General features: G+C 33.2%; 1 protein-coding gene across 2 annotated transcripts in view; it reads left to right on the top strand.

Moving 5' to 3' along the window:
• LOC106106721 (kinesin-like protein CG14535) overlaps nt 1-27,279 on the top strand; it is a 197,891-nt gene that overhangs the window by 109,809 nt on the left and 60,803 nt on the right. Inside the window, exons 1-2 of one of the 2 annotated variants that reach the window (XM_013287359.1) lie at nt 16,927-17,036; nt 24,532-24,655. The exons of the other annotated variant lie outside the window; for it this stretch is intronic. Of the exons in view, the coding sequence (XP_013142813.1) occupies nt 24,600-24,655 (56 nt within the window). The 5' untranslated portion in view covers nt 16,927-17,036; nt 24,532-24,599. Of the gene's footprint in view, nt 1-16,926; nt 17,037-24,531; nt 24,656-27,279 lie in introns of those variants that run through there. 2 annotated transcript variants of the gene reach the window in all.

The raw sequence follows: 27,279 nt of genomic DNA, 5'->3' as shown, positions 1-27,279 counted from the left end.
AAGTGTTGTGCGGTTGTCGATTGTTTCGCAGCCGATTCAAATGTTTAATTAATTAAAATCGAGTAGTGTAACTTCCAATTAAGCTTATAGGAATCAAAGCGGTACTAAACAGTTGTGCGATAGTTTGGTCAATGGTGTCTGCGCTCCTAACATGTCATTATGAAATTCATACCACTATTTCTGAAGCCACACATTCATACATCTAAATTTTAATCACAACAAATTGTTTAGACTGACTCAATTTTACACCAAACTGTTATTGAGCTCCAGACGCAATCTCGGTCAATTGGTAACAAGACACGACGTGTTTGGAGCAGTCAGTCGCCGCACAAACGTCACGTCAACCAGCGGCCTGCGACGTATCCAGGAAACGACGCACAGGAAACAGCGGGAAATATCGCTGCGCTAAGTTATAAGATGTAGCGGCTAATGAACTTATGCAAACGTTATCCGTGTTCTTATAAAAGATATATTTCAATTAAGTACCTCAATATCTATTATCTAGGTAGAATCTATGTTCAGCGCATTTAATTGGAACTAAAGTTATTCATTTCATTTGGATGTAAATTGTCCCGTTCGTCCAAAATACGATAACATACAAGTCTAATAACATATAGAGTGTATTTATCGCTGTCCGCTTTATAATTGTACATTATGCGACAGAAGTATTGCGTTGGCCGCCATTTTGAGATTACCCGGCTGTGTGCGGCGCGGCTTAATTTATTGCCGACGAAAGTGTTTGAATTGTTAATGTTTTGCTCGTACTTAGTCGACTGAGAGTGTATAGGTTCTAACATACTATATATATGAGTGTGGCGACAAAATCTTTAGGAGTTACAGTTAGTACGACTTAAATATGACGCCCGTAGATATCCGTGAGGTAAGCTACGTCTTAAGCTAGTCGATATCTTTTTTATTATATGTAATATTATGTAAGAAATAGCAGTGAGTAATAAACCTAGGGAAGATAGAAAAAAGTAAACATCTTTTATTCTCTGGAAGCAATTATATTATGAGCACGAGACGACGGCCCGGGGGAGTCTACTGCAGCGTGAAGGCTTATCAATCGGATGGTATAAAATATGAACACACTGTGTATTATGTACTTATACTATGTACTTTATTTTGTGGTGAAAATATCTATGGATACTGACAAAATTAATGACTAAATTACACGTAAAAAAACGCACTATAAGCACTATGAGCTAGGGCTGAAGTAAAGGATAGTGACACTCCATGATAGAAAATAATTAATTTTATTTGATAGACCCTACGGGAGTAGGATAAGGCAGGGGAGATGATGATGATGATGATGACTTGATAGATACATAGCTTTATTTTAATAAGTTTAAGTAGTTAAGTAATTTTCAGTTCGTAACCTCTGACATTTGTATAATTATAAAATGATTTTACGTAACAAAATAAAATTATTACAGTGAAGTAAAGAGCTTAAATGTCCCTTTTTGTAATTAGACAGCGAAGCCTTATGAAAGACTTCTTAATTTACTTCTAAATTGATTACGGCCGCTCTAAAATTTCTACAGAAATGACTTACCTAATTGAAATTTCTCGGAATTCGCGTAAGTAATAATTGTAATTGGTTACAGTATAACGTTTAGTTACTTGTATAATTCGACCGAGGAATGATTTTTAAGTACGGTTTTGTTTACTAAACGTATAGCTTTTAATATAAAAATCTTTGTTAAATCAAATGAGAATCCCTTTAGACTTTCTGGACTCTGAGAGCTAACGTTTAGGAAAGGGGAATTTTAAAAACCTAGAAGTTAAATAATATTGCTGAAATATCAGCACTGGTAGGCATATTTTCACATTAATAAATTAATTTAGAGTAGATTTTACCAGTATTAGGTTATATTAAACAACCTATGACCGCAAAGCGAAGTATCTCTTGCATATTCAACATTAACTAACAAAAAATTTAGGTCGATATCGGCATCGATTTGGATAAATTCGAGGCCTCTAAATATTGGTTGAGTAAATGACATTTTTATATCACGGTATCAGTGGAGGATACGGCTACGATACAGCTACGCGGCGACGCTACGGCGACGAGATCACATCCTAATTACACCGTATCAGTATCGATAATGACGGTCGTAATACACACTGTCGGCTCAATTGGAAGACAAAAATGTCATTTATATATTCTGCTATTTATAGTGTGATAAAGACAACTTTTATATTTTATAGACTTTGGAAGTTTTTTTTGCCAATCTATGTAACGCATTACATTTGAGGAAATCTTAATTTCATTCGTTAATTGCTTGTATAAATTATCAAAGTTGAAAATTAAATTATAAATAAGAGGTCTATGATGAAACGTTTGTTATAAACACTCGATGACATCTGGACTAATATCTTTAGCACTACAAAGGCATATTACAACTAGAATAGACTATCAAAAACAGACACAAACAACGTGCCCGTGTGTCAGAGACGTTTCGACGAAAGGTAATTGGGCCATCGAAATTGATCCTCCTCGGAATGCGGGCCGCGCGATCGCCTGTTGATATCGCCCCACACAATTACTCTTTATTAAAACCACATTTCTATCTCTGCTCGCCAAATATGTGTCAGGTAATAGTCCACATAACGACGTCAATTTGTCTTTCAATGTCTTCATTGATCGTACAAATATGCTATGGAATTATAATCAGAAACCAAGAAATATATACCGCTTTAAAAAAAAGTTTAATTCAATGCTCTAATAATTCTAACTTGCAACAATGCTTGTTTTTCATCAATTTAATCTGTTACTTTAATAGTATTTAAAGAAAACATTAACATGATTACCTCAACTTCCTCGACTTTAGATTCAAAGCTCGAACAACGCTAATGGAGGACGCTATCAAATTGGCGTCAAGATCTTTACGAGCGGGCCCGACTTGATGCAAATTGAACCATCAAACACGGCTATTGACTACATCTTCAAACAGACCGTTTACTGCACTAAAAATATAAACAACACCAATTTTAGTGTTGAGTACTTACGCCAAACTGCCATCAAGTATGTTAACGGCATTAAGTAAATACAGGAAATACGATGTGATCAGCTGTCCGCGAAGGAATTAATACTTCCTTAATCATAATCTTACTAATATTATAAATGCGAAAGTTTAGAAGGATGGATGGGTGTTTGTTAGAGTTTATAGCCTAAACTGCTTAACGGATTTCAAAGAAATTTGGCACAGATATAGAACATAGTCTGGAAGAACACATAGGCTTAATCTTGTGGTTTATTTTTCCACGCGTACAGAGTCGCCGGCGAAAGCTAGTTAGTAATATTTGTTTGACATTTCATTAATTCGTTACTTAGTGGTGTAGCCACCTTTTTGTTTAACGTGTAAAAAATAAAAATTAATACAAAACACTAGCATTTTTTCTTTCCTAAAGTAATTTGTCTTCCAATTTTTAAACTGGCATTTTCATAAAGATAAGAGCAATATTTTAATACCCTAATTTTATTATATGACTTAATTTACAATGTCAAAACTCGAGGTGTGGTAACATTTTTTTTAATAATATAAATCAAACGTCCGTCATTAGTAGCTTAAGGCAGTGAATAGTCGTTATCATGTCCCACGCCCCGTATACAGCAACTACAAACTTGATTGGTCGACAAACATTTCATGTTTTTAAACCCGCTTCCAGAAACGGTTGTAAAGTTGTTAGATTTATGATTTAATAAACGGATGTAATATCATTTAAAATTTTGATATTTTAATCAGCGTTTGAAAATGTCTATAATAAATATATCTAAATTTAAATTTCTATTGTACAGCATTGAATAATTTATTTAAAACTTTTGTTTTATTAAATCTATAAAATTACAGTAACAATATAGATGGGGAGGTCTATACAAGATTAACAAATCTATATTATTAACCGTTTACTTTTTGGACTAAACTCTTAATAATAAAAATAGTTAACGCACAACTGACGTGCGATTGTCGATTGTTTCGCAGCAAATTCGACTGTAAAGCACAACTAAAAATCGAGTAGTGTGATCCTCCATATAAGGTGATATGAAACAACGCGAGACTGAACAGTTGTGCGATAGTTTACTCAAAGTTGTGCGCGTTTTAAATTCAGAGATGTTTGTACAGAGTTATCATATATCATATATCAATAATCAAAATATTTACACTGACTTAAAGGCATATTGACTACGTGACCTTGAATTTTGCACACCCTAAAGTTCGATGCTCTGGCGATATGATTCAAATAGATGCTAAGCTTCTAAGTGACGTCGACCGTATGGTCCGCATAAAAACAAGAAACATGTTTGTTTACGTTGAAGAACAATCCTTATGTTCCGGAAGATAAAAGAATCGGTTGTTTGCTTGTTCATCGACGTAGGAGATCTTTGAAGAGGTGTGATAACACGGTTCCTATTGAGATGTAAGAAACTGTTTCGTAAGCATAGTCAATATGTTTGGCGTGTTTGATAAAACTAGAACTGAATTGGCAGATACAGAGAATAAATAATTTTATCAGGGAATGATAAAGATTGCTATGTTTCGTATATAATTACTAGCTGTTCCCGTGCGACTTCATCCGCATAAATTATGAAAATTTTATTTTGTTGTCTACATGTGTCAAATTATCAATTGCAAATGTTAAAATAACATGAAATTATAACAAACCATGGCAACCTTGCTTCCTTGATGTTGGCAGCAACTTATGATCTCTTTCCCACATTAGGGTTTTTATCCAAAATATTAACCCCCTAAGTTTAATGGCGTTAAATATATAGCGTAAAGCGTGACGTAAGTGTAGGGCTTTTTAATAAATAAATTATTCAAAAATATGCTGTAATTGCTGACATCTTAGGCAACAAAGAAGTGTGTGTTTACGCTTTATTATAATAGTATAGATTGTGCCTATTGTAAATAGGAGTTTTAAAATTAACAAGTAATACAACAACTAAGAGCGGGCGCATACCTTTGACTAAAGGCACAACAGATGTGCGATTGTCGATTGCTTCGCGGCAAATTCAACTGCTTAGCACGACTAAATGCTATATGCGCACATCTATATAAGGTGATATGAATCAAAACAAGACTAAACAGTTGTGCGATAGTTTAGTCAAAGGTGTGCGCGTTTTAAATTCAGAAATGTTTGTACAGTAGTCATATAGACAAAAAGCTTGTAGACGACAAAGGAAGGCGAATTCAAAAACAAATAAAGATAATGAATTGAAGGAATTTTTACAGTTGTTAGATATAATATTAAGTAGTAAAAGATTAGTTAATTTAGTTAGCATAGTGAAGCGCAATGGTCACGTCGTGCCGTCGCGGGCAGACGGCGACAACGAGGCGATGAATAAAACAATACTTCAGCAGACAGCGGGATTCCTTGCAGATTTTTAACTTCATTTACTACTTGAAGACAATATCTTGGAAAAATTACGATGTTTATACCTTGAAAATTTTATAATGTCATGCAATTATAAACTGGTAGTCTGAAAGCAACAGTAGTAGAGAAATTAAGGAGTAAAAGGTTAGAATAGTAAGCATGTTATGATGAGAGGAAGAATAGTATGTAATCAGAACTTTAGTCATAAGTGGTGGAGGTATACTGGTAGAGGTAGACCTAGAATGAGATGGATGGATTGCGTGAAAGACATGGTCAAGGACTGGCGACTAAGATGACAGAAGATGATCGATATGGAGGACAAAAACCTGGTGCGCCAAATCTATATGTGGAATAAAGACGGGGATTGTGAAGACCGTTGTAAATTGGTTGATAAATTGTTAAACAAATTGTAATTAAACATTAAACTATACGTTTGAAAACATGACGCTGTCTTTGTTTTTCTTAATAAGAATAAGCAAGACGACAATTTGTTTTTATACAATTTTGACTAGTAGTAGTTTCCGCAGTAACATGTATAACAGAATACATTACTTAATAAAATAATCTTTAATACAAAAAGCAGCTCAATGGAATATCGAATGTACATCCGCAGTCAACACAGTTGTCCTGTCAACATTTGAGAGGTCAATTAAAAAGACATTCAAACAAAATATGACCGGACGTTAAAACAATGCATTTATTATATCAGCCACGTTAAATATGCTACCGTTTGCGTCCACTGTTAAGGTAAATTGATTCTTATGTTACAGAGATAAGGGTGAAAGTAAATTATCGGGATATATTTGTATGGTTGCAGAATCGGTGGCGCTATCAAAGTGTTTAATCAGCTGGAAGGGGGGCTATTATTTTAATTCGGACGACTCCGGCGCATCCGGTGACAGGACGCTTTAATTTTTGGTGTTAATGTCCCGTACAAGAACGTATTGCGTTTCAAGTACAATCTTAGGTTAAGTATACAACAGTAAAAAGTTAAAAAAAAATATTCAAATCAAATCTCATTTAATAAGTTCTAAGTTTTTTTTCTATTATTAACAAGATATTGCCCGCCTCTTCGCCCGCGTGAAGTTAAAAAATATTAAATTACCTTTCTAATGGTGAACGATTTTTTTAAATCTGCCCAGTAGTTTTTAAGTGAATCGAATACAAACAAAAATCCCAAAATACATATTTTTCTTTTTAAAATTATTTTAGATAATATTTATAGGGTCCTAAAAAGAGATTATATTTCGTTTTCCAGAAACAAATTCTTCTTTCAGTTTAATAAATGTATTGTATATTTAATAAAAATACAAACAACGTTATGAACAGCATTTTCCAGATAACAAATCAGTTTAAACATTTAACTTTCTAAACAACTAAATAAGTGACAGAAAATGTACCATTAAAGAGATATAATGTCAGAAGACGCTGTTAAAAGCTGACTCAGATCAGAGACAAAAGGATCTGCATACGCAAAACACTTCCAACGTACATCTCATTTAGATAGAATTTAGATAAAACTGTACAAATCACTAAGTGGAAAAACGACTCAACATAGTCCTTTTCAGATGCAAATAGCTGTATTAAATTTGCAATTTGGACCTTGATAGCTCCACAAAGGTTGGTCCAAGATTGCACTTTGATAGTGTAGTTAAGAACAAGTATAGACAAGAAACTGGTCGGTGCCGTCACCGAAAAAAATAGACGTGAGTAATAGCCGTAAAATAATTAGTTATCAAATGTAGCTATGAAAATTGCCAGAATTAATAAATAACAGAGTAAATAAACGAGAACCTGTAATATAACTTTAAAAACAAAGTAAATATATCAAATTCCTGTTAGCTTGGTCGTTTCACAATTCGTTAAAAAGAATTATGATAATATTCTAGTTATTACAAACTTAAGAAGAATATTTAAAGATATTGTAATTTCAGAATTGCAAAATTACTTTACAGAATCATTCACGTACGTTCCGTTTCTCTTTCGTTATCCGCTACCGTTTGTATTTTGTACCACACGTATTTCTGGCAGAGCATCGAGCTACAGAAACCTTCAGACAATAGAGACGTCCCTATTGTAATACTCAAATACGTTTTATGCCTCGAGATGGGTTCAATTTTACGTACTTACATGGTCTACCACAACAAAACTTGATACCATTACTGGCTTAGAATAAAAGCTACTTATCTTAAGAAATGGAATCATTTTGTGAGAAAGCTACATTATTTTCTTCAAAAAAAGGTTATGCTATTAGAGTGATGTCTGTGATGATAGATGATAAGTTATACGGAGGACGAAATCCTGTTGTGCTGTCCCTACGGAAGTAGCATAAGGAGGAAGATGATGATTATGAGATAGACAACTTCAAATTAAAATCTATTGGTACACTATTTTTGTAACACTATTTTTTTAGAACCCTATAAAAGATACTACAAATATCTTCGTATAAAAGCATTCTCACATTACCAAGGAGAACGAATGACTCGTGTATTTCCACAGAAAATTTCGTCCCAAATCGCTAAGTATCGCTAAAATATAAGTGGGCTAATATATCTTAATAAATCCATAGGTAAAGAGAGTTCTTGAATCAAGTTAGTGATTGGGGGCCGAAGAAAAATGTAACAATAAGGATAATCTAGCTAAGATAATTTCCACTCAAGTGGACCGATGTCTTCGCTTAGAGGCCGGTGAGTAACGCCGCGGGGCGTGCGAAGCGATGGGGACTTAGTGGGGATCTCTTAATTTATAGCTTCGCGATACGAGTGGTGCAAGCTACAAGAGAATGTGGACATAAACTTATCTTAAGGATAACTGCAAAATGAATGGGAAGAAAATTTACTTTCAGCTAAAGGGTTTTAATATCCGCAGTGTTTTTTTTTTAATATCAAAATGATTAACTACGTTCAATTGCATATTGAGATAAGAGAACTAAAAACGTACGGATTTCAACTAATAAAAATATTTAGAACTCTATGTGAGTTTTACACAACGCACACTAATAAAATAAAATACTTCTTTGTCTTTAAAAAAACTAGAGAAAGGTAAAGTCAATTGCACCTTATTTTTTGTTTTCTGATACGTATCAGAATTTGTTTTCATGTCTTCTGAGACTGAAATCGCTTCAGCGTATCGCTTGTGCTCAACTAGAATGTTATCTACGGACTCATACCGGGTGAAATAATCTGATTTGTCCATTTGCCGGTCGTACGACGGTAACAAACGGCCGCCGTTTCGATTAACAGGATTGCTTTTTGTACTCTCACTGTGATTATTGCACGCGTTAATAGCCTGAGAAAAAAATCTACCTAAGTTATAGACCACAGTCAACATTATTTTTCATTAGAGATGCAACTTAGTTATGCTGATTGCATTGTTAGTTTCTACAGTTAGTGTTTTTCACTAAACACAAAGTAACCCATATATTACCAAAAATATATTTGTGGAAAGCCAGTTGTCGGCAGTCTGCGTGAAAAAAAAAAATTAAAGTAGCCCATGTGTTGTTCGGTAATTTAGGCTACAAACTCAAACAAAATCCAATCATTTAAACTTTCGTATCATAAATGCATAAAAATATAGTCAAGTTAAGACAGTAGAACAAGGGTTTCCAGTGGTATATAACGAAATATGCTACTGTGTCACATAAAAAAAGGAAAATATAAAAAATCTGTGTGCAATCATCTCCATGCTTTTTTTCTTGTTAAAAAATCTCTTCAATCCAGTACAAGTTAAACTTAATACAAGCGAGCTTAATTTTGGCTCATTCATTTAGTTCGCTTTGCTTTTTTAACCATTACGTAACAAATCGATAGCCTGTTCGTTTCTGCGCTTACAGATTTATATTCGACAGTTAAAAGCTCTTTATTCGCTTGTAAAAGCAAAAATGTACGCTGGAATAATTATTCGAAATACCCTATTAACTCCCGCTAGAATATTTATAGCATCACTAGCTCTCGCATGCGGCTTTCCCATTTGTTGTTGGTTTTTGTTTATGTTACAGTTTACGATCTAAACTTTACTATATACTGTAATTAAATTTTTTTTTATTAATATAAGATTAATAATTATCTTAAAATTAATAACTAATTTATTTATCATGATAATGATTTTCAGTTGGAAGAGTCTATATTTGCAAGTAATATTAGTACTTTATGAAAAACTAGTTTACGCCCGCGACTCCGTCCGCGTAGAATTACAAAAAGCAAAAGTGAGTAGCCTATGTGTTCTTCCAGACTATTCTCTACATCTATACCAAATTTCATCGAAATCCGTTAAGTGGTTTAGGCTACAAACTATAACAAACATCCATCAATCCATCTAAACTTTCACATTTATAATATTAGTATGATTAAAAAAACTGTAATGCGTCTTAAGTAGCTTACAACTTATAACTTAGATCTGTTTAGTAAACAAAATACTAAAACAAACGTTTTACCCGTACGGGGTCTTTCATCGGCCACCTTATTATAATCGGGTAAGATTAACCGTGTCCGCAAAAAGTTTGTACCAGGCTAACATGAATCATTGTTGGTAATTTATGTCGGGCTAGGCACCGTCGGATGCGGCTCCTGTTTTTGCCGGGGGCAGGGCAGCCGATAATCTGGGGGGCTGTTACAAATGCCTCCGGATTTGCGACACGCCAGGGGAATGACGCGATAAGTGGGATAATTTTATATAGGATATATTTGTATCTGTATAGAGTTACTTAGAGATATTTAGTTTGTTGAGTCTAAAGATAATCTTATCTTACTTATATAAGAAAGTAAGTTTACATGGATGGATGTTTCTTAGAGTTTTTAGCCTAAACGGATGAACGGATCTCGATGAAATTTGGCATAGATGTAAACAATAGTCGGGAAGAACACGAAGGCTACTCAGTTGTGTTTTGTTTTTAATTCTCTAGTTTACTATATTTTTGTACCGTAAGATAGTTAACGAACATTATTATATAGCTTAGTTATGCATATAATTGTTTAGTAAGTTATACTAATTACTGTACAAAACCTAGCAGTATTCTTGTCTGACAGTCAATTTACAGTTACCATTATATGTGTCTCATGGGAGTTAATAACAGAAAGTAGACTTCTATTTATTGTCCCCCAGCAAACATTGTACATTTATAAATCAAACTTCACCCTATAAACTATTTTACAGCGACAGTCCCAATTCAGGGCACGCTTGCAACACCGCGATCCATTTGCGGCGACGAATCAATCACGTGTCAGCATTCGGCGCTTGATAATGATCACGTCAACGCTCCCTCTGATCTTTACCACATCTTAATGTAATACCTTATTTTATTGCACACGACGGCTACAATCCATTGGTTTATGGTTTTACTTTTTTTTGCACCAGTGATGGAGTAATGGCCAGTGTCGAATTAGTCATGAGCCGTAAATACAGCTTTGTGTCTGGAGATGTCATTTGTTGTGTATGAAATGTCATTTCTTGGACTGTAGATAAATAAAAGAGATATAAATTGTGGCTGAATGTTTTTGTATTGTTTTAAGCAAGTTTCTTTGTTGTTTAATTGTTTCAATTGTGAGAATCCATCTTGTAAAACAAAATCATCAAACAAAATGGCCAGAAGAAACAGATAAATGAGTTTCCACTTCTTTCTATTGCGGTAATTTAATAAAGATCGATGGGGTCAATTGAATTTTACCGAAGCTGGGAAAGCGGGAGCAAACATAGCCAATAGACAATTTATCTTGACTAGGATACTTTTTCAATTGATTAAACTTGAAATTGTTCGCAAGTACGTAGCTACATTTCATAATTTCCTACTGCTAGTGATATTTTCTCGTCAACTTTCTCTTTATTTTGCTATTGAAAAGGCTTGCTCCCGCGTCTCAATACACTAGACTTAAGTCGTCCTTTTGTTAACTCCTCGAGTGCAAATAGCCCCGCGTTGTAATTTCAAAACGTAGTGACGTGCTTAGTTATTTTGAATTGTTTACTATTTGAGCTCGACTGCTACATTCCTCGCTGGGTCACATACATCGTGTAAGTCTATTCCATTTTTGAATTTTCAGAATTGTAATAGAACAGAAAAACCCATGTCAAATATACGCGAGATAAAAAACCAGTTGGTTCCTACTCACGCGTAAAAATAAGGAATTCATGAGCACTTGATCATTTCCAATTTTCTTGGCATACGAGGACAGTTAATAAAGAAAATGGAGCGACCGTTTTATTATGGCGTTTCTATGAGCTTCACGGTGCTATTGATATTAAAGTGGGTGCCAAAAACTCGAACCTTCCACGTAGTACAAGGAGGCAATTTGAAATTACGTCCGCTCCGGTAGCGCCCACCCTTCCGACTGCCCTGACTTTTGACATGAGGCATTTACTTGTCATTTTCCTCCTGCCGGCATTTCTTATTTTTATTTTATTTTATCCGTCTGCTGTTGTCTTAATGTTGGATTTCAGTTTTCCTTGTATTACGTTAAGTGAATGTAACGTTTGCTTTAATATTTTCTGCAATAACAGTGTTCGGAGTAATGATATTTTATTACAAATTCTAATCAAAATTGCTTTTTTTCTTGAAGTGTTTAAAAAAATTAAATCTTTTCTTCTTTGTTTCAGGTTAGTACGATATGAAAAGGAACATTTCTAAGTCGTAAATAATGAAAAAAGGTATAAATTTTGATTTATATTAATTTCAGTATTCCCCGTACTGTTATCATATTCAATAATATTTTCTAATGCATCAGGATTAGACTGTATTTGAGTCGATCCATCCTTATTTCCACCTCCAGTGTGACAGCAAGGAAATTGATTGATGATGAACCAAATTCCCTGTGTTTCAATACAGAGTATTTGAATCTACATATTTTAGGAACTTCAGGATTTAGAAGCATTTTTAATTTATCTGTCATTTGAAAATTGTTTAGGTTGATTTTTTTGGGTGCTTTCTTACCTCCCTTTTCTTTTATGGTTGACAGATAAAATCTTGTTTTAATTTTATTGTTGATGGTCAGTGATAGGCAGAGCGTTTTAAAACCTTTTCAGGACTTTAATCCCCTTGAAGGTTCTCATGCTAAATTATTTTTAAACTCAGGATAAAAATTCGGAAAGAACCTCGCTTTAGGGCATAAGCGTTATCGCGCCTTTTAATCGTGAAAAGACATTGTTTCAAATATTAGAACGAACCTATTTTAGAAGTAGTTAAAAGACTAGCTGATAATATAATGTTAGAACCAGATATCTTTAGATGACCTCTGAAAGAAAGTTTTGTTTATAATAGTCGTGTAATGTTGTGTTCGATAATTCTGTTGAAGTCAGAACATTAATAGAGTTTCGATACACTGTAATGGTTAAAATTCAATATGTCTTATTTATAAAATTATATTTATATAGTAAAATTATTTATACATTTATTTGAAGCTGCTTCTGCTCATAAAAATAAATATTAAAAATTAATTTGTGTTGTAAAAATAAATTGTATGAGCAATTTTCGCTGCGAGCAAAGATAAAAGTTGTATTAAAAATATCTCTTTTGTTTTACGACTACATTCATTATCTATCCTTTTGAAAATATCTCGACGAGCAAAGAGAATGTTTTAAAAGCGTTTGCGTACCGGGATGAAAAGGGACGGGACAAAATCCCGAATGTTTTTCGCAATTTCCCGCTAATCCAGCAATCCCTAAAATGGGAGAGTCAATTAACCGGGTGCGGGGACAGGGGATATGATGGGAACCGACAGGAGACAAGCACCCGTCACACGAATACATCCCTGTCTAAAGGTGGACGTACTCTGTTGATTGTAATCCCTACTTGATGATGTCATAATATTTGAACCTTTATTTTTGAAACATTTGAAGAAGTGTTGCATCCATTTGTATATTGAAAAAATAATTCGATTTAAACTATGATATATCTCACAGTTTTTTTATTTAAAATGATTTCGAAACGGCTTTTCACCACGACTCTGTTCGCGTAAAAAAAAAAAGGAAAAACTAAATTAAGTAGCCTATGTCTTCTTTCAGATAATAATCTACATCTATGTCCATTTTTATCGAGGTCAGTTCAGCCGTTAAGACATTTCGCTTTTGTAATATAAGTAAAATTGTTTGTGGCTAACTCATGTGAATTCGAGATAAATCTATCATTTCAGTAGTCTTATTTAGACGAAACATTTTGACGTATCTACGCATTCACAACAATCACCACTTCATTTGACTCTTCGTAAGATTTGAATTCTAATTCACATAAAGACATTTGGGAATGCATATTGCATTTTCTAGTGTTCACCCTTTTGCAAAGTTACACCTATCGAAATTACCAAACTGATCTTTATTACAAAAGGTATAAAGCTTAAATAACTCTGCAACACTAACTCTTCTTTGAGCAACCATGCGTTCTAATACAAAATGATTTAGCATTTATCGCTCAAGACTTAAAGTCTATAATGCAATTAAGGGTTTTCAAAGAGATTAGAGTAATAAAATCACAATTGTTTGATGTGACGTGTCGGTGCAGCAGAGGTCACGTCCCAAAGGACTGGGGTTCGAATTAAACGGGTCACTGGGCAGGTAAATATTATAAGGCAAATAAATTTAAGTGAGTTTAATGCACCATTGGTATTTGTATATTCGAGGGGTGCAGAAAAGGGGAGCCACACTTTTTTTGTTACTTACACGATTTTTTTAAATTGTTTATCTTAAGAAAGGAGCATTAAATGCATTCATTACTAGCTTTCGCCGGCAACTCTGCGTGGAATTAAAAAAAAAATAAGTAGTCTAGTAAGATTTGATAAAATAAATTAGAATCTTTATTAATTTTATTGTTGTTAATAAATGGTATTTGCCATACAAATTTTGGTGTCCATATTTGTTAATTTAAAATGTAGAAGCAAGATTTAGCATAAAACGTCGTTGATATACTGCCTATATAAATCAATACTCTCATTAGTCCGATAACTTCTCTTTTACTCTGTATACGGAATGGATGCAATATTAAAACAAACGTAAAGGCCTTTTGCGACACAGTGAATAGATTTTAGAAATACTCGAGCGCTTGCCAATTAGACTCGCGTTGCTTTACAGCGCCGCATTCGCTTTGTGACGTCATTTACCTGCCAAAGGAACACATTAATTCGCTACTCAACAATGTCGATAGAATCCGACTCTGGTAAAACTATTCAATTTATTTAAGGAAATATGTAAACAATCTTTAGTTATACGTACCGAAATTAGCACAATCCAATATTCTATTATAATATTTATATTACAACTAGTTTTCGACCGCGACTCTGTCCGGGTTGAATTAAAAAACCAAGAGAAGTTTAGCCTATGGGTTCTTCCAGATTATTCGCTACATCTATGCTAAATTTTATCGAGATCAATTCAGCCGTTTAGGCTAAAACTCTAAGAAACATCCATCCATCCATCTAAACTTTCGCATTTATAATGTTAGTAAGGTATTATATAGTTATTGGAAAATAATAAGTACACGGTAGAGATTTGAAATTAAGACGCGCTGTTTTTTTTTAACAAAAGAACGTTGCGAGAATTTAGGTAAATTAAACAAATGACTACCGTTCCTTAATATTGTATTCTGTTTCACCTAGTTCAAAGCTTTGTCCCAATTTCAGTAACCTTTTACAGCAATTAGAATTATAAAGCGACAGGTAAATTGCAAATGAGTTTCCCAGACAGCGGGTCAACTTCTTCCCTTTAATTAATAAAGATAACTGTTTGTCCGAGATCTCGCGTTTCTAAATACTTCGGGTTACTCTCAGTTAAGAAATGTTCACAGATTTTGTTTTGTTTTAGTCAACAATCGATTTAATATACATTTAACTAGTTAAATAATGTAAAGAATTTGGGTTACTATAATGTCTGCTTTTTTTAATCTTACTGATATTGTAAATGGGATAGTTCAGGTGGATGGATGTTTGTTAGAGTTTGTAGCCTAAACTGCTGGACGAATATCCATGAAATTTGACATATATATAGAGGATAGTCTGGACAAGACCTACTTGCTTTTGTTTGTATAATTTCACGCAGACGGAGTCGCGGGTGAAAGCTACTAATATCTTAAAAATAAGGTTATTAAAATTTTCACAATAATTTTACCATCCCAATCAAATTAACTGGAACGCTGGTATTTTTAATATTAATGTCTTTCGAAAATCGTTTAGTATTTGTTGCTCATGATTTTTATGTTTGCAATTCTGCAAAATACATCTTCATATTTGACATTCGATTTAAATTGCAAAACGTAGTCAGAATACGACCGAACATGTGATACGTGACCCAAATGTCAATCCTTAAACCGATATTTTATTCTAAATAGTAATGTTATTGATGTAAAAGTACGAGATCCAGTCAGTTCAGTAGAGACGAATCTCTTGTATTTTCTGGTTTGACATAAAAGTGTTATAAAGTAAGAAAATCTAACTAATATTATAAATGCAAAAGTTTAGATGGATGGTTGGATGGATGGATGGATGTTTGTTAGAGTTTGTAGCCTATACGACTGAAGGGATTTCGATGTAATGTGGTACAGATGTAGAGGATAGTCTAGAAGAACACATAGGCTACTCACTTTTGTTTTTTTTAATTCTACGCGGACGGAGTCGCGAGCGAAAGCTAGTAATAACATAAACGAAGATAGACTTCATTCTTACTTAATTAACTTAAAAGACAATTCCACGTATTTTCAAATGATTTAACTCTCAAAAATAGTAATTTTAAACCGTTGGTTACACTTGCTTTCGTGTCCGCGCAGAATGAAAAAAAAAGTAAGTATCATACACATAAGAATACATATTCTTCCAGACTATCCTCTACGTCTATATTTATCTATATAGATTTTAATAACCTTTTTATTGCCTGAAATACCATAAGCAAAAGTGTATTACGTTCTTGCAAAATACCTCTTCGCTATATTAAAGAGTAATTTTAGTATACTTAGATTTATACGTAATTGTATGCTAGTTGTTAATTAGGTGGTGTGTGAGGTTGGTAGAGGCAAGACCAACATCTCAGAGAGATTTACTCCGGCCGGCCGCCGCGGCACCCACTGGAACACATCCAAATCCTTGCCACGAGATCGCACTAAATGTTTGCTAAACCAGAGCACGTAATTAGTTTGAAATGCACTATACAGTTTGATATATTCCATGAAATACTTGAAAAGATATTTATAAGTTAAAACAATGCATTTTGTTATAACAATTGAAGTTATAACTTCGTTAGTAACGTAACCAAATACCATTTTCTGATATGTCATACAAATATTTATGGACTAAGATTATCTTTACGAGTAAATACAAAAACAGTATTTACTTATCAGTATAATTTTAAAAATTAACTTATCTAAAATACTTATATGCAATCGAAACTCTTATTTTGAATTAAAGAACGTTTACAAGATTTGAATGCAATTTTTGAAACTGAGTTTCAGTGAATTTCAATTTTTCAGCGAGACGAGACGAGCCTACCGGGCAGGCGGGAGGCAGCGTGAAGGGTACGGAATGCACTAGAAATATATGTAGTGTATCTGAACTTCAGGGCGGTTAGTAGCCCGTCCGACGCGGTGGGCGACGGACGTGTGGTCCGCGTACGTTCCGACGTCGAGTACAGTGCACGTGTACTGTGAAGTGTTAAATTATTTATTTTTTAAGTGAACGAATGAATGATTTTATAAGGTTCGTGATATTTTCGCTAAAGTTGATAATGTTTTTATGTTAATATTAATTTTTTAATTAATTTAAATTAATTAAGATTATAACATTGAAAAAGATAATTCGTGTGTAGGAAATAAAATCAACTTATAGTTAAGACACTAAGAGAAAAATCTTATTGTAAAAAAATATTAGAAATAGAAATAACAGATAACAAATCCCTTATCGATATAAAAATGTAGATTCAAAATTTATTTTTAAAACCATATAATTTTTAATCGAAATGTTATTACTATTACAACTTTAACATACATAAAATTGGTATTTTTACAACAAATCACACAATTCAATACAACTCATTCACTAAAATAACAGAAATACTCGTATAGTTTTAAATACATTAATTAAAAAGAAACTTAAAAACAAACAAATGACTATCGTTTTATATCTTCACTTAAATAATTATGCTATGATATTAACGAAAGATTAATTGAATTTAAAAAATCATTGCAAGAAAATATCTCAAAGAAAATCGTAGTGACGAAAATTGAGAAAAGTATGCTTCGGTGGTTGGAGCGTGTTTGAGAAATGATCTAAAAGTGACACGACAATATTCAAAAAAGTCAACGATTAATGTTCGGAAGGAAATTCTTAAATTAACACCGATCATATAATTATGGACATACTAGCATTCGCCCGCGACTAAGTTTGCGTGAGATTAAAAAAACAAAAGTGAGTAGCCCATGTGTTCTTCCAGACTATCATCTACATCTATACCACATTTCATCGAAATCGGCTTAGCCGTTTAGACTACAAACTCGAATAAACATCTATGCATCCATCCATCCATCTAAACTTTCACATCATACTTCGTACAAATCATACTAATACTAATATTATAAATGCGAAAGTTTAGATGGATGGATGGATGGATGCTTGTTAGAGTTTGTAGCCTAAACGGCTGAACGGATTTTGATGAAATTTGGTACAGATGTAGAGGATAGTCAGGAAGAACACATAGGCTAATCATTTTTGTTTATTTTTTTTAATTCCACGCGGACGGAGTCGCGGGCGAAAACTAGTTTATAACATTAGTAAGATTAAAGAAATAAAGAGTTCAGATAACACGAACTTATAAATAGATGTAACGATAGAGATGGGATTTTCATACATTTACAAGATCACAAATATCTTACTACTGTGTTTATTTTATCTCAATGTTCATAACATCTTCATACAAGATCAAGGGAAAGTTGCATCCAGCTTGTCGCCTGTCCGTGACTTTAAACAAACTGTCAGTTTCAAGTGAAACAACACTGTCCTATCTTTTATCTTCATTCTTTTGTTTTAATGTTTTCTTAACATGGGTTTACATTGCTCAAACATTCGTATCAAAAACAATTTATATCTCGATTGACAATTTTTTAATTTAAACCTTTTTTCTGTATTACATCCTGATACTGGTAACTTTTAGTAATTAATTTAGAACATGTTTTTAATTAGTAGAAATATTAAAGCATCTTAGAATGCAGAGGGTTTTAGATAAGTTGCAACTAAGAGATATAGAGCCACCATACAAACAGCTCTACTCTTTATACACGTTGGATTCCAAAGAGAAAATGTGTTAAAAAATCTTGTTAAACTGTGAATCTATATCATATAACATAACCATCACTTTATTAAAAGACGTTTTATATTGCAATTTAGTGTAAAACAGTATAATACGTATAATTAAAAGAAAAAAACGTAAATTAAAAAATTAAGTTAGCAACGCTGTAAACTATTTAAAATATTAAAAATTAGCTATTTCAAATTATTTAATACTAGCTGTTGCCCATGAATTCACCCGCGTGAAATTTAAAAATGTTACAGATTAATTACCTTTCTAACGGTGAAAGAATTTTTAAAATCAGCCCTGTAGTTTGAGAGTTATTTCAATACATACAAAAATACAAATATTTCCTCTTAATAATATTGGTATAGATTATTGTAATTTTGTATTAATATTATCATCATCTCCACCAGCCCACTAGACGTCTCATTGAGAGGCACGAATCTTACCCTAAGTTAGGGTGACCAGGCTATCGTCAAAATCAAAATTGTACGAAGTTCTAATCCTAAGTTTCAGGAATTAAACTTGTGCAGCTACATTTTACAGTAATTTCAAAGTTCTTAAACCGTAGGCCTGTCGTAGACTAAGACGTTTAGTGAAACTCCCTTTGTGAACGGTAGCACATCGCATAAAGACCTCGCCCCAAAACAGACAAAGAGGCCAGACACAAAAGAGTTAATCCGAAAACTACAAGTTTGTTTTCTTCCGAGTTGAGACTTTTCTAAATAAAAATAACGCAACAACTCCGAAAAAAAACTGCCTAAGTATATTGTAAAATAAATTACTCATAGTTTCGTAATAGTACAGTCAGCTGCATAAATAAGTGTACATTTCAAAAACTTATAAACTTGTAAAAGCTTTTGGTTCCCAAAAGTTTTTGTATATATTTATTAGGAAAATGTATTTAAGGTCGAAAGTACACGGATGGATAATTCCATGTATAATTTTTGGAAACGAAATGTGTATACAAGTTTTTAATGTTTCGTAAATTTATGGAGCTGACTGTACATTAAATGCTGATGTAATCTTTTTTCAATCGAAACTGATCAAACTTTTGATCTAAAAGTATAAAATTATTTAAATTTGAATGAACTTCTCAACGTAATGGCGCGTTTTCAAATAAAACAATAATTACAGTAAGTGCAGAAGTTCTAGAGGCGTTTCAATAAGGCGTGCATTTATTGAGTGGTAATGCAAAACCGAGGGAAATCTACGGATTTTCCGCATACCCGCAGCTGCTGCGCTGCTAAATAACGATTTCCACTTTACACTTCCGATCATTTGTTTATTCCAATGGTCAGTGAAAGGATTAATCTCTATTTCAAAATGATTCTGATAACACCAAAGATTGAAATATTTGTTGATAATTAACCACGATAATTACGATTAAAAACCTCCATTCATTTAAACTTGTACATTTACAATATTAGTAAGATTAAACAATTTACGCGCGCAAGACAACGGCGCCTTAATAATAACCTAAAATCATATTTCAATCCATGCCTTTATATAAGTTTAGTTTAACCCAGAAAAAATAAATCAGAATCGTGCCACGATATTCCAGAAATAATTTTAATAACTCATTACAGCGCATAAATTTTCCAGTTTTCAACTTTCCTCGCTGAATTACTACATTTCACTTCTATTTCTGTTGCCTCTACAGTGGCGCCCTCTAAGGCGCCATAGACTTACGCACGATTAGAGCGGACGTATGCACGCCTTACAGCGGTAGCTTTTATGATTATTACACTTTATAAAACAACAGTTTCGCTCCACGGTTTTATGGATTATAAATTTCATTAGCGTATGTCGGGCTATCGAGTTTATTGCACACAAGACTTATGGCCTCTCGGTGCGATGCTGTTTATTGTGTACAATTGTGCCGGGGGATGGTGGTGATACGTAGAATTTCATATACAATACTAAAACTGCAGCTTCATTTATTTAAAAATTTAGCAAAAAAAAATCGAAAGTAGTATGGAGAAAATCAAATAGTTTGTAATGTTGACAATTAATTGGAATGTTAATGATATCGATTTAAAAGGGAAAAATTGGAAACTACACTCAATGAAAGCTAATTAATCAAGAAATTAACAACAAAGAGGTATAGGTTTTCATGCGGGAATGCGGAAATAATTTTAGAGGGCCGTATTGTGAGGCAACGCTGTTGGGTTTATGCGTCAAACAATCTCATTATTAAAGGATGCTTTGCTTCTTTGAAGCGTTCCGAGGCTGTGTATTACAAACATGTTTTTTTTTTTAAAGATTTAAATCGATTTTTATTAATCACACTACCAATAATATAAATGCGAAAGTTTGTATGGATGGATGTTTTACTGCGTATCTTTAAAACGGCTTAACAGATATTGATGAAATTTAACATGGATGTAGAATATTGTCTCTAAGTAAAAAAGAAGGCTACATTGAACTTTATTTTTAAACTAGATGCGGCCAGTGTCGTGGACAAATTCTAGTATGAATATAAATAACAAATTGGCATATATATATTCAACTGTGGTTTGTTATTTAAAAAACTAATTAAAATATATAACGCAAATGAATTTGAAATCGGAATCTCTGGCTGTTTCGTTTCCTATATTCAGTCTTATAAATTGGAATTTAATAGGGTCGTTATCTTAAAATGCCGACAGATTTCAAACGGGACGGTTTCCGTAGCCCGAAGCGTGCTCGGATGTTGTAGACAATTAGCTAAATAAGGTATTAGGCAGATAAATCTATACTGACCCATTCGTTAGGCCGGGTCGGACGCCGGCGCTGGGTCGATGGGACGCCGGGGTGAATCCTAATGAAGCCTGCTTATCATTACAAATGACGACCAACTTTGTCTCCGCGGCCCGCGACTTTAATTAATTTATGAATTAAGTGAGGAAGAGGGGCTGTCAAAATTTGTGACCCTATGCCCCTTATTTTGAACGTATTAGAAAGATTAATAAAGCTACGTAAATTGTGAACTCGGCTTAGCGTATGTTTATCGTAAAACCGGACGTTATTTCAACGTAATTAGATCTTTAAAGGCTATTTATTTTGTACTCTGAATGGCTCGTTCTCCTTTAAAAACTAAGTCTAGAAGTGGTCGCTTTTGGATAGGCGCCAAGCCAATACCCTCTTGGCTAAATCCTGCCTTCTATTGAAAGAAAATGAATTTTAAGTAAATTACTTACTATTTTAACTATGTTAGAGTGGTTTAAAAAGGTTAGCTTCATTTATTTAAGCATTTCATTTATTATTTTCAACGATCAGAGCAAAAAAAATCAAGTACAGTTTTTTACACTTCAGTCATATTTGTACCATACAAGCATTTTGATTTAAGAAGCATATTTTCTCACAGCTCAACTGAGAATTCAGAAGGTAGACGAGTCGTGTTCCCACTTTAATTATTACATAGAGTTACACAGAGTGACGCCGGCAATAAAAGCGCAAGGCAAAGTGAGGCCATAAATTTTTAACGTCTTCACAAAACAGTGTTCATTCAGCCCCCGCCTCCCCTTTCTGCGTTACTGCCGTCCCCGGAGGCGGCTTGCATGCTATAGGAATTTTTAAAGTAATTAAAATTAATTGCATTAGTATGTTTAACAACGTGTTTGTTTTTATATTCATTAATAAATTAGTCATTAGAAATAATGTTGGTCTTTCTAAGTCTTAAAAAACTACTAACAAAGCTGATAAAGTAAAAGTTGCTATATTTCCACTAAGGGTATCCCTTAGCAACTGTTGACGGCTCTGCTTAACTTCTATGAGCACGGGTTTTAGTGATGAATAACAAAGTTAAAGTAAAATCTAAGTATCTAAAGATTACGATCCATTTCACATTTATTAAATCTATTGTCTAACTATGTACAGTTAAAACCATTAAAGTTATACGAAACAAAAAATCTGTTCTAAATGTTTATTTAACCAGATACTTTTCTCAACTACACGGAAAGTCAATTTAAAACGAATCAGTAAAAAATCATGAATTCAAAAATCACGTTGAATCCAACGAAGAAAATATTTTATTTATTTTATCCATTTCGTTTCATAGTTATTGTGAAACTGTTTTGTAAATAAAAATGTCCTCTTCAGTGTTTCCATCAGCTGCGTAGTTCTCATGCGACGTTGTTGACAAAAAAAGTGTTGCAACCATTTCCCCGGGCGTTAAGAGTTTTGATAGCATCTTTGCCACACTTTCTGTCTCTAAATTATTAAATATGTTTTTAACTATATAAAAGACTTATCACTCGTAAGACAAACATAAAATTTTCTAGCATGATTGCATTGTGTCTTTATTGAGAATTTTAGAAATCTACAGTTTTATCAGAAGATTACTACTGTACTCACATTTTTTACCCTAATCAACTTTTCGGTTAAGTTTTGTTTTTGCGTTGTAAGAGCGCACGCACTTCTGAATTAACTATCGGACGACGGTTTAATTCCTATAAGCTTATATGAAGGTGTGCACACTATTCAATTATTAGTTGTGTAACTAAACAATTGGCTGCGAAACAATCGACAATCGCACAACTGTTATGCGACAGTTTAGTCAAAGGTGTGCGCCCGCTTTTACGTTATAGTTGATTAACTAACGTGTGTTAGCATTGGGTAGCTTTTGTTTTTAAAAATGTAAAAAAATGTTGGTGTTTTTTTATTATTTTCTACGTAAACACAGTTTCCAAGTAGAGATCTAAATTTCACTTGCATACTCATTTCATTACAAAAGTTCTGGCTGTGTTATTGTAGTCGAGGAACAATTTGAACAATGCGATGGCCAACTTTACCATTATTACAAATGGAAATTTAACTCAAAACGAATATATTCTTTGAATGAAAACTAGGACACAAAGTTTATACTATCTTTTATTTTTAGTTTTGCCCGAGACTTCCTTTACGCAAAATAAAAAAAATGTAACCTATATTTCTCCCAAAATAAATTCTACATCTGAGACAAATTTCAGCTAGATCCGTTAAACCGTTTTCGAGATATTTAGTAACAAACATCCATCAACCCATCCAAATTTTGCATTGATAATATTAGAATAAAGTGTGATTTGAATATTGGTATGGAAAAGTATTGATAAATTAAATATTCAAACATAATAAAAGCTTAAGTAAGTAACAAGTAAGAAAATGCACTTATAGTTTCTAACTCAGTTAGGTACCAAAACAAACTTAGCTTATCAACTAAAATATAGATTGTCATATTTAGCGAGGATTAAATCAAGATCGTGTCGAACTTCTCAAATTAATTCCTCAATTCAGAGGCTCTATTTGCTATAAACTTGTCATATAAATCTCAAGTAAATCGTTGGCTTTAACGAGTTTGAATGGAAACGTTTTATTGGTCGTCAAAACATTTCGCACGCGCAGCTCCGAGCATTCACTTTACGAATTTAATGACTCCTATTTAATTAAGATATTCACATTGTGCTGTAGTATTCAATTCTTCAATTGTTTTGAATAGAATACGACCGTACAAGCTGTTTAGTACTTTGTAATCTTTAGAGGCGCACACCTGAAACATAACAATCGCAAGACTGTTTAATCTCGCTTTAATTTTTAAGAACTTATATGAAGGTGCACACACTACTCGATTTTTAGCTGTGCAACTAAACAATTGAATTGGCTGCAAAACAATCGACAATCGCACTGTTTTGCGATAGTTTAGTTAAACGTGTGCGCCTGCTCTTACTAATTCGAAAATGTTGAAGTTACTATAAAATCGTTAGACGCAAATTAAAATTATAGTTCTCTTTTATGCAGACCTTACAGTTCGTAATTCAATTGTTTCATGCGTAATTTTAAATACGAGAAAAATATTTTATTACCATATTCTCTATTTAGTATAAACAGAAGTATTGTTGGCCTTAACTTTAGCTTAAATATCACTTATTAAACTATAAATAATTTCAGTGCAATATACAAATGTGCAATACAATTTAATAATTAAAATGAGTGTTGAAAACTTAAAGTGATACAAAATGGCATCGTTCAGTCATCAAGAGACTCAGTCCAGTCCAGCTAAAGAAGTACCCAGGTAATGTATTTATATATTTTAGGAATAACTATACTTTAATTGTATCTTTTACCCGAATATATAAATGAACTAGTTGTTCCCGTGCGGCTTCATCCGCATGAAATTATAAAAACTTTATTTTATTGCTTGCATTTGTCAAATTCTCAATTGCAAATGTCGAAATACCAATTAACTTACTATAGCAATCTTGCTTCCTTGATGTCGGAAGCAACTTATGGTCTCTTTCCGACATTAGGGTTTTTATCCAAAATATTTACCCCCTAAGTTAAATGGCGTGAAAATATATAGCCTAAAGCGTGACGTAAGTGTAGGGCTTTTTATTAAAAAAAAATTATACAAAATTTTCCTGTAATTGCTGAGATCTTAGGCAACAAAGAAGTGTATATTTACGCTTTATTCTAATAGGACAGATAAATAAATGCTTTATTATCACACCATTATAAATATACATTTCATAAGAGCCTTGGCTCCTGCACTAGGTGCTTCTGTGCTGCAGGAGCCAATTCTTTACAAAGCCATCTGAAAAAAACAATACATACTCGTGTCTAAACAAAAATACAAAGAAAAACATTACAATTAGCTTATTATAAAATTGACAGAAAACAAAAGTAAAATAAAAAAAATGATATGCATTTTTTTATGCGTTGGTATGTGTGTAAAACATTTTGTTTATTCCGCTTTTTCAAAGAGTTGTCAGCTTGTTAAGACGGGTCGGACAAAATTTGCTGTCAGAGATTAACGCTATAGAAATATTTCTTTAACAAGCATATTATTACATTTTAGAAAGCACGTCTTACTGTTGGTCATTGTAAGTTATAATAGAGTACAGAAGGAATAGAGTTAAATCTATAACATTATAATAAAGCGTAAACACACACTTCTTTGTTGCCTAAGATGTCAGCAATTACAGCATATTTTTGAATAATTCTTTTTTTTAATAAAAAGCCCTACACTTACGTCAGGCTTTAGTCTATATATTTTCACGCCGTTAAACTTAGGGGTAAATATTTTAGATAAAAACCCTAATGTGGGAAGAGACCATAAGTTGTTGCCAACATCAAGGAAGCAAGGTTGTCATCTTGTCATGTCATTTTGACATTTGTAGTTGTTAATTTTACAAATGTAAACAATGAATTAAAATTTTCATAATTTAATGCGGATGAAACCGCACAGTAACAGCTAGTGGACAATAAAAACAAAAACGTATACAGTTTTCTAACATTTCCAATGCTTTTTCTCGTCTACTATTGGGATTTCTCCACATAGTCTATAGAATAAATAAAGTACTAAGTCGTTAACACTAGAGTATTGTAAATAGCACAACAATAAAAGATCGAGATGTTTATATGCATGGATATAAGGTGGAAAGAAATTCCCAAACAAATTACATTTACCCGCAACTCCTTGCTCTGGGCAGCATGCTGCATTTTGCAGTCCACTTACTATTAATGCAAATTGAATGCACAATGCAAATGTTCTTTACATATTACATATTCATTTGTACTCCAGATGTAAAGTTGTAAAAAAAAACGTAAATAAATATGGTAAACATTGACTCGTAAATTTGACGTCATATCCGGTTTAGCAACATTTTATCCGAGTATAATAATGATAATAATAACTCACATTATGGGCGTCGCCAATCGATGACTTAGGCTGGTCAAAGATGTAGGAGAGAAGACTGCTCTCAGTTATTATGGTATTTAGTAGTCAGTTATTTTTATTTTTTGTTATTATTCAAATGTCTTGAGGGGGGGGGGCTGCTTCTCTCTGCCTCCGCACCCCCCCCTCCTGCCGTGACGACGCACATTCCACTATATTCTAGAAGGTTGAGTAATAATTTTCAGGGTGATAATTTTCAGGTTATTTTTAAACCCCTATTGATATATTTACTTAGTTTCGTACTTTAAACGAGATGCAATCTACTAATGTATTTTCTTCTAATTCATAAAGCATGCATTGTTGATATCTACCGTTTTAATATCCGAATTGATTCCTTACAACATGAAAACGGGATATGAGGCATTACCGGTCAATCCAACAATGCTTCCGCAGTACGTTCCATTTTAAGCATTAACAGTTAACAGTTTACCAAATATGGAAGACCAATCCGTTTTATTATGTGTATTAAATCTGCTTTAAAACTGCAATCAAACAATTACTTTCACTTTTTTCTTTCGTTAGTAAATATAGGCTACATAAACAAGGTCAATGAGCCATCGAAGAGACATATAGCGTAGTAACAACCGACAGAACGACTTTGACAGTTTATGGATACACGGTTCAGGACCTGCATTGGAAACGAAAATGCCTTGTAAATCAATCAAAATATCTTCTTGTACATTTATCTGACTTAATTTTCATTCTGTACATTAAAATAACATGTTCTATGCAATTACATTACGAGTATTTTTAGTTTTTAAAGCGCACGCACATCTTTGACTCGCACAACTATTTAGCCTCGCTTTGGTTCCTATGAGCTTATATGAAGGTGCACTGCATACACTATTCGATTTTTGGTTGTACAACTAAACAGTTGAATGGGTTACGAAACAATCGACAATCGCTCTTATTCCTACAACATTGTTCGGATCGTCATAATTTTGTACAGCTCTCTCTCTCTC

Source organism: Papilio polytes, unplaced genomic scaffold (genome assembly GCF_000836215.1).
Source record: "Papilio polytes unplaced genomic scaffold, Ppol_1.0 DF822178.1, whole genome shotgun sequence".
NCBI classification, from domain to species: domain Eukaryota; kingdom Metazoa; phylum Arthropoda; class Insecta; order Lepidoptera; family Papilionidae; genus Papilio; species Papilio polytes.
The sequence above is the reverse complement of the archived record's forward strand: the minus strand, read 5'-3'. Positions and strand labels throughout refer to the sequence as shown.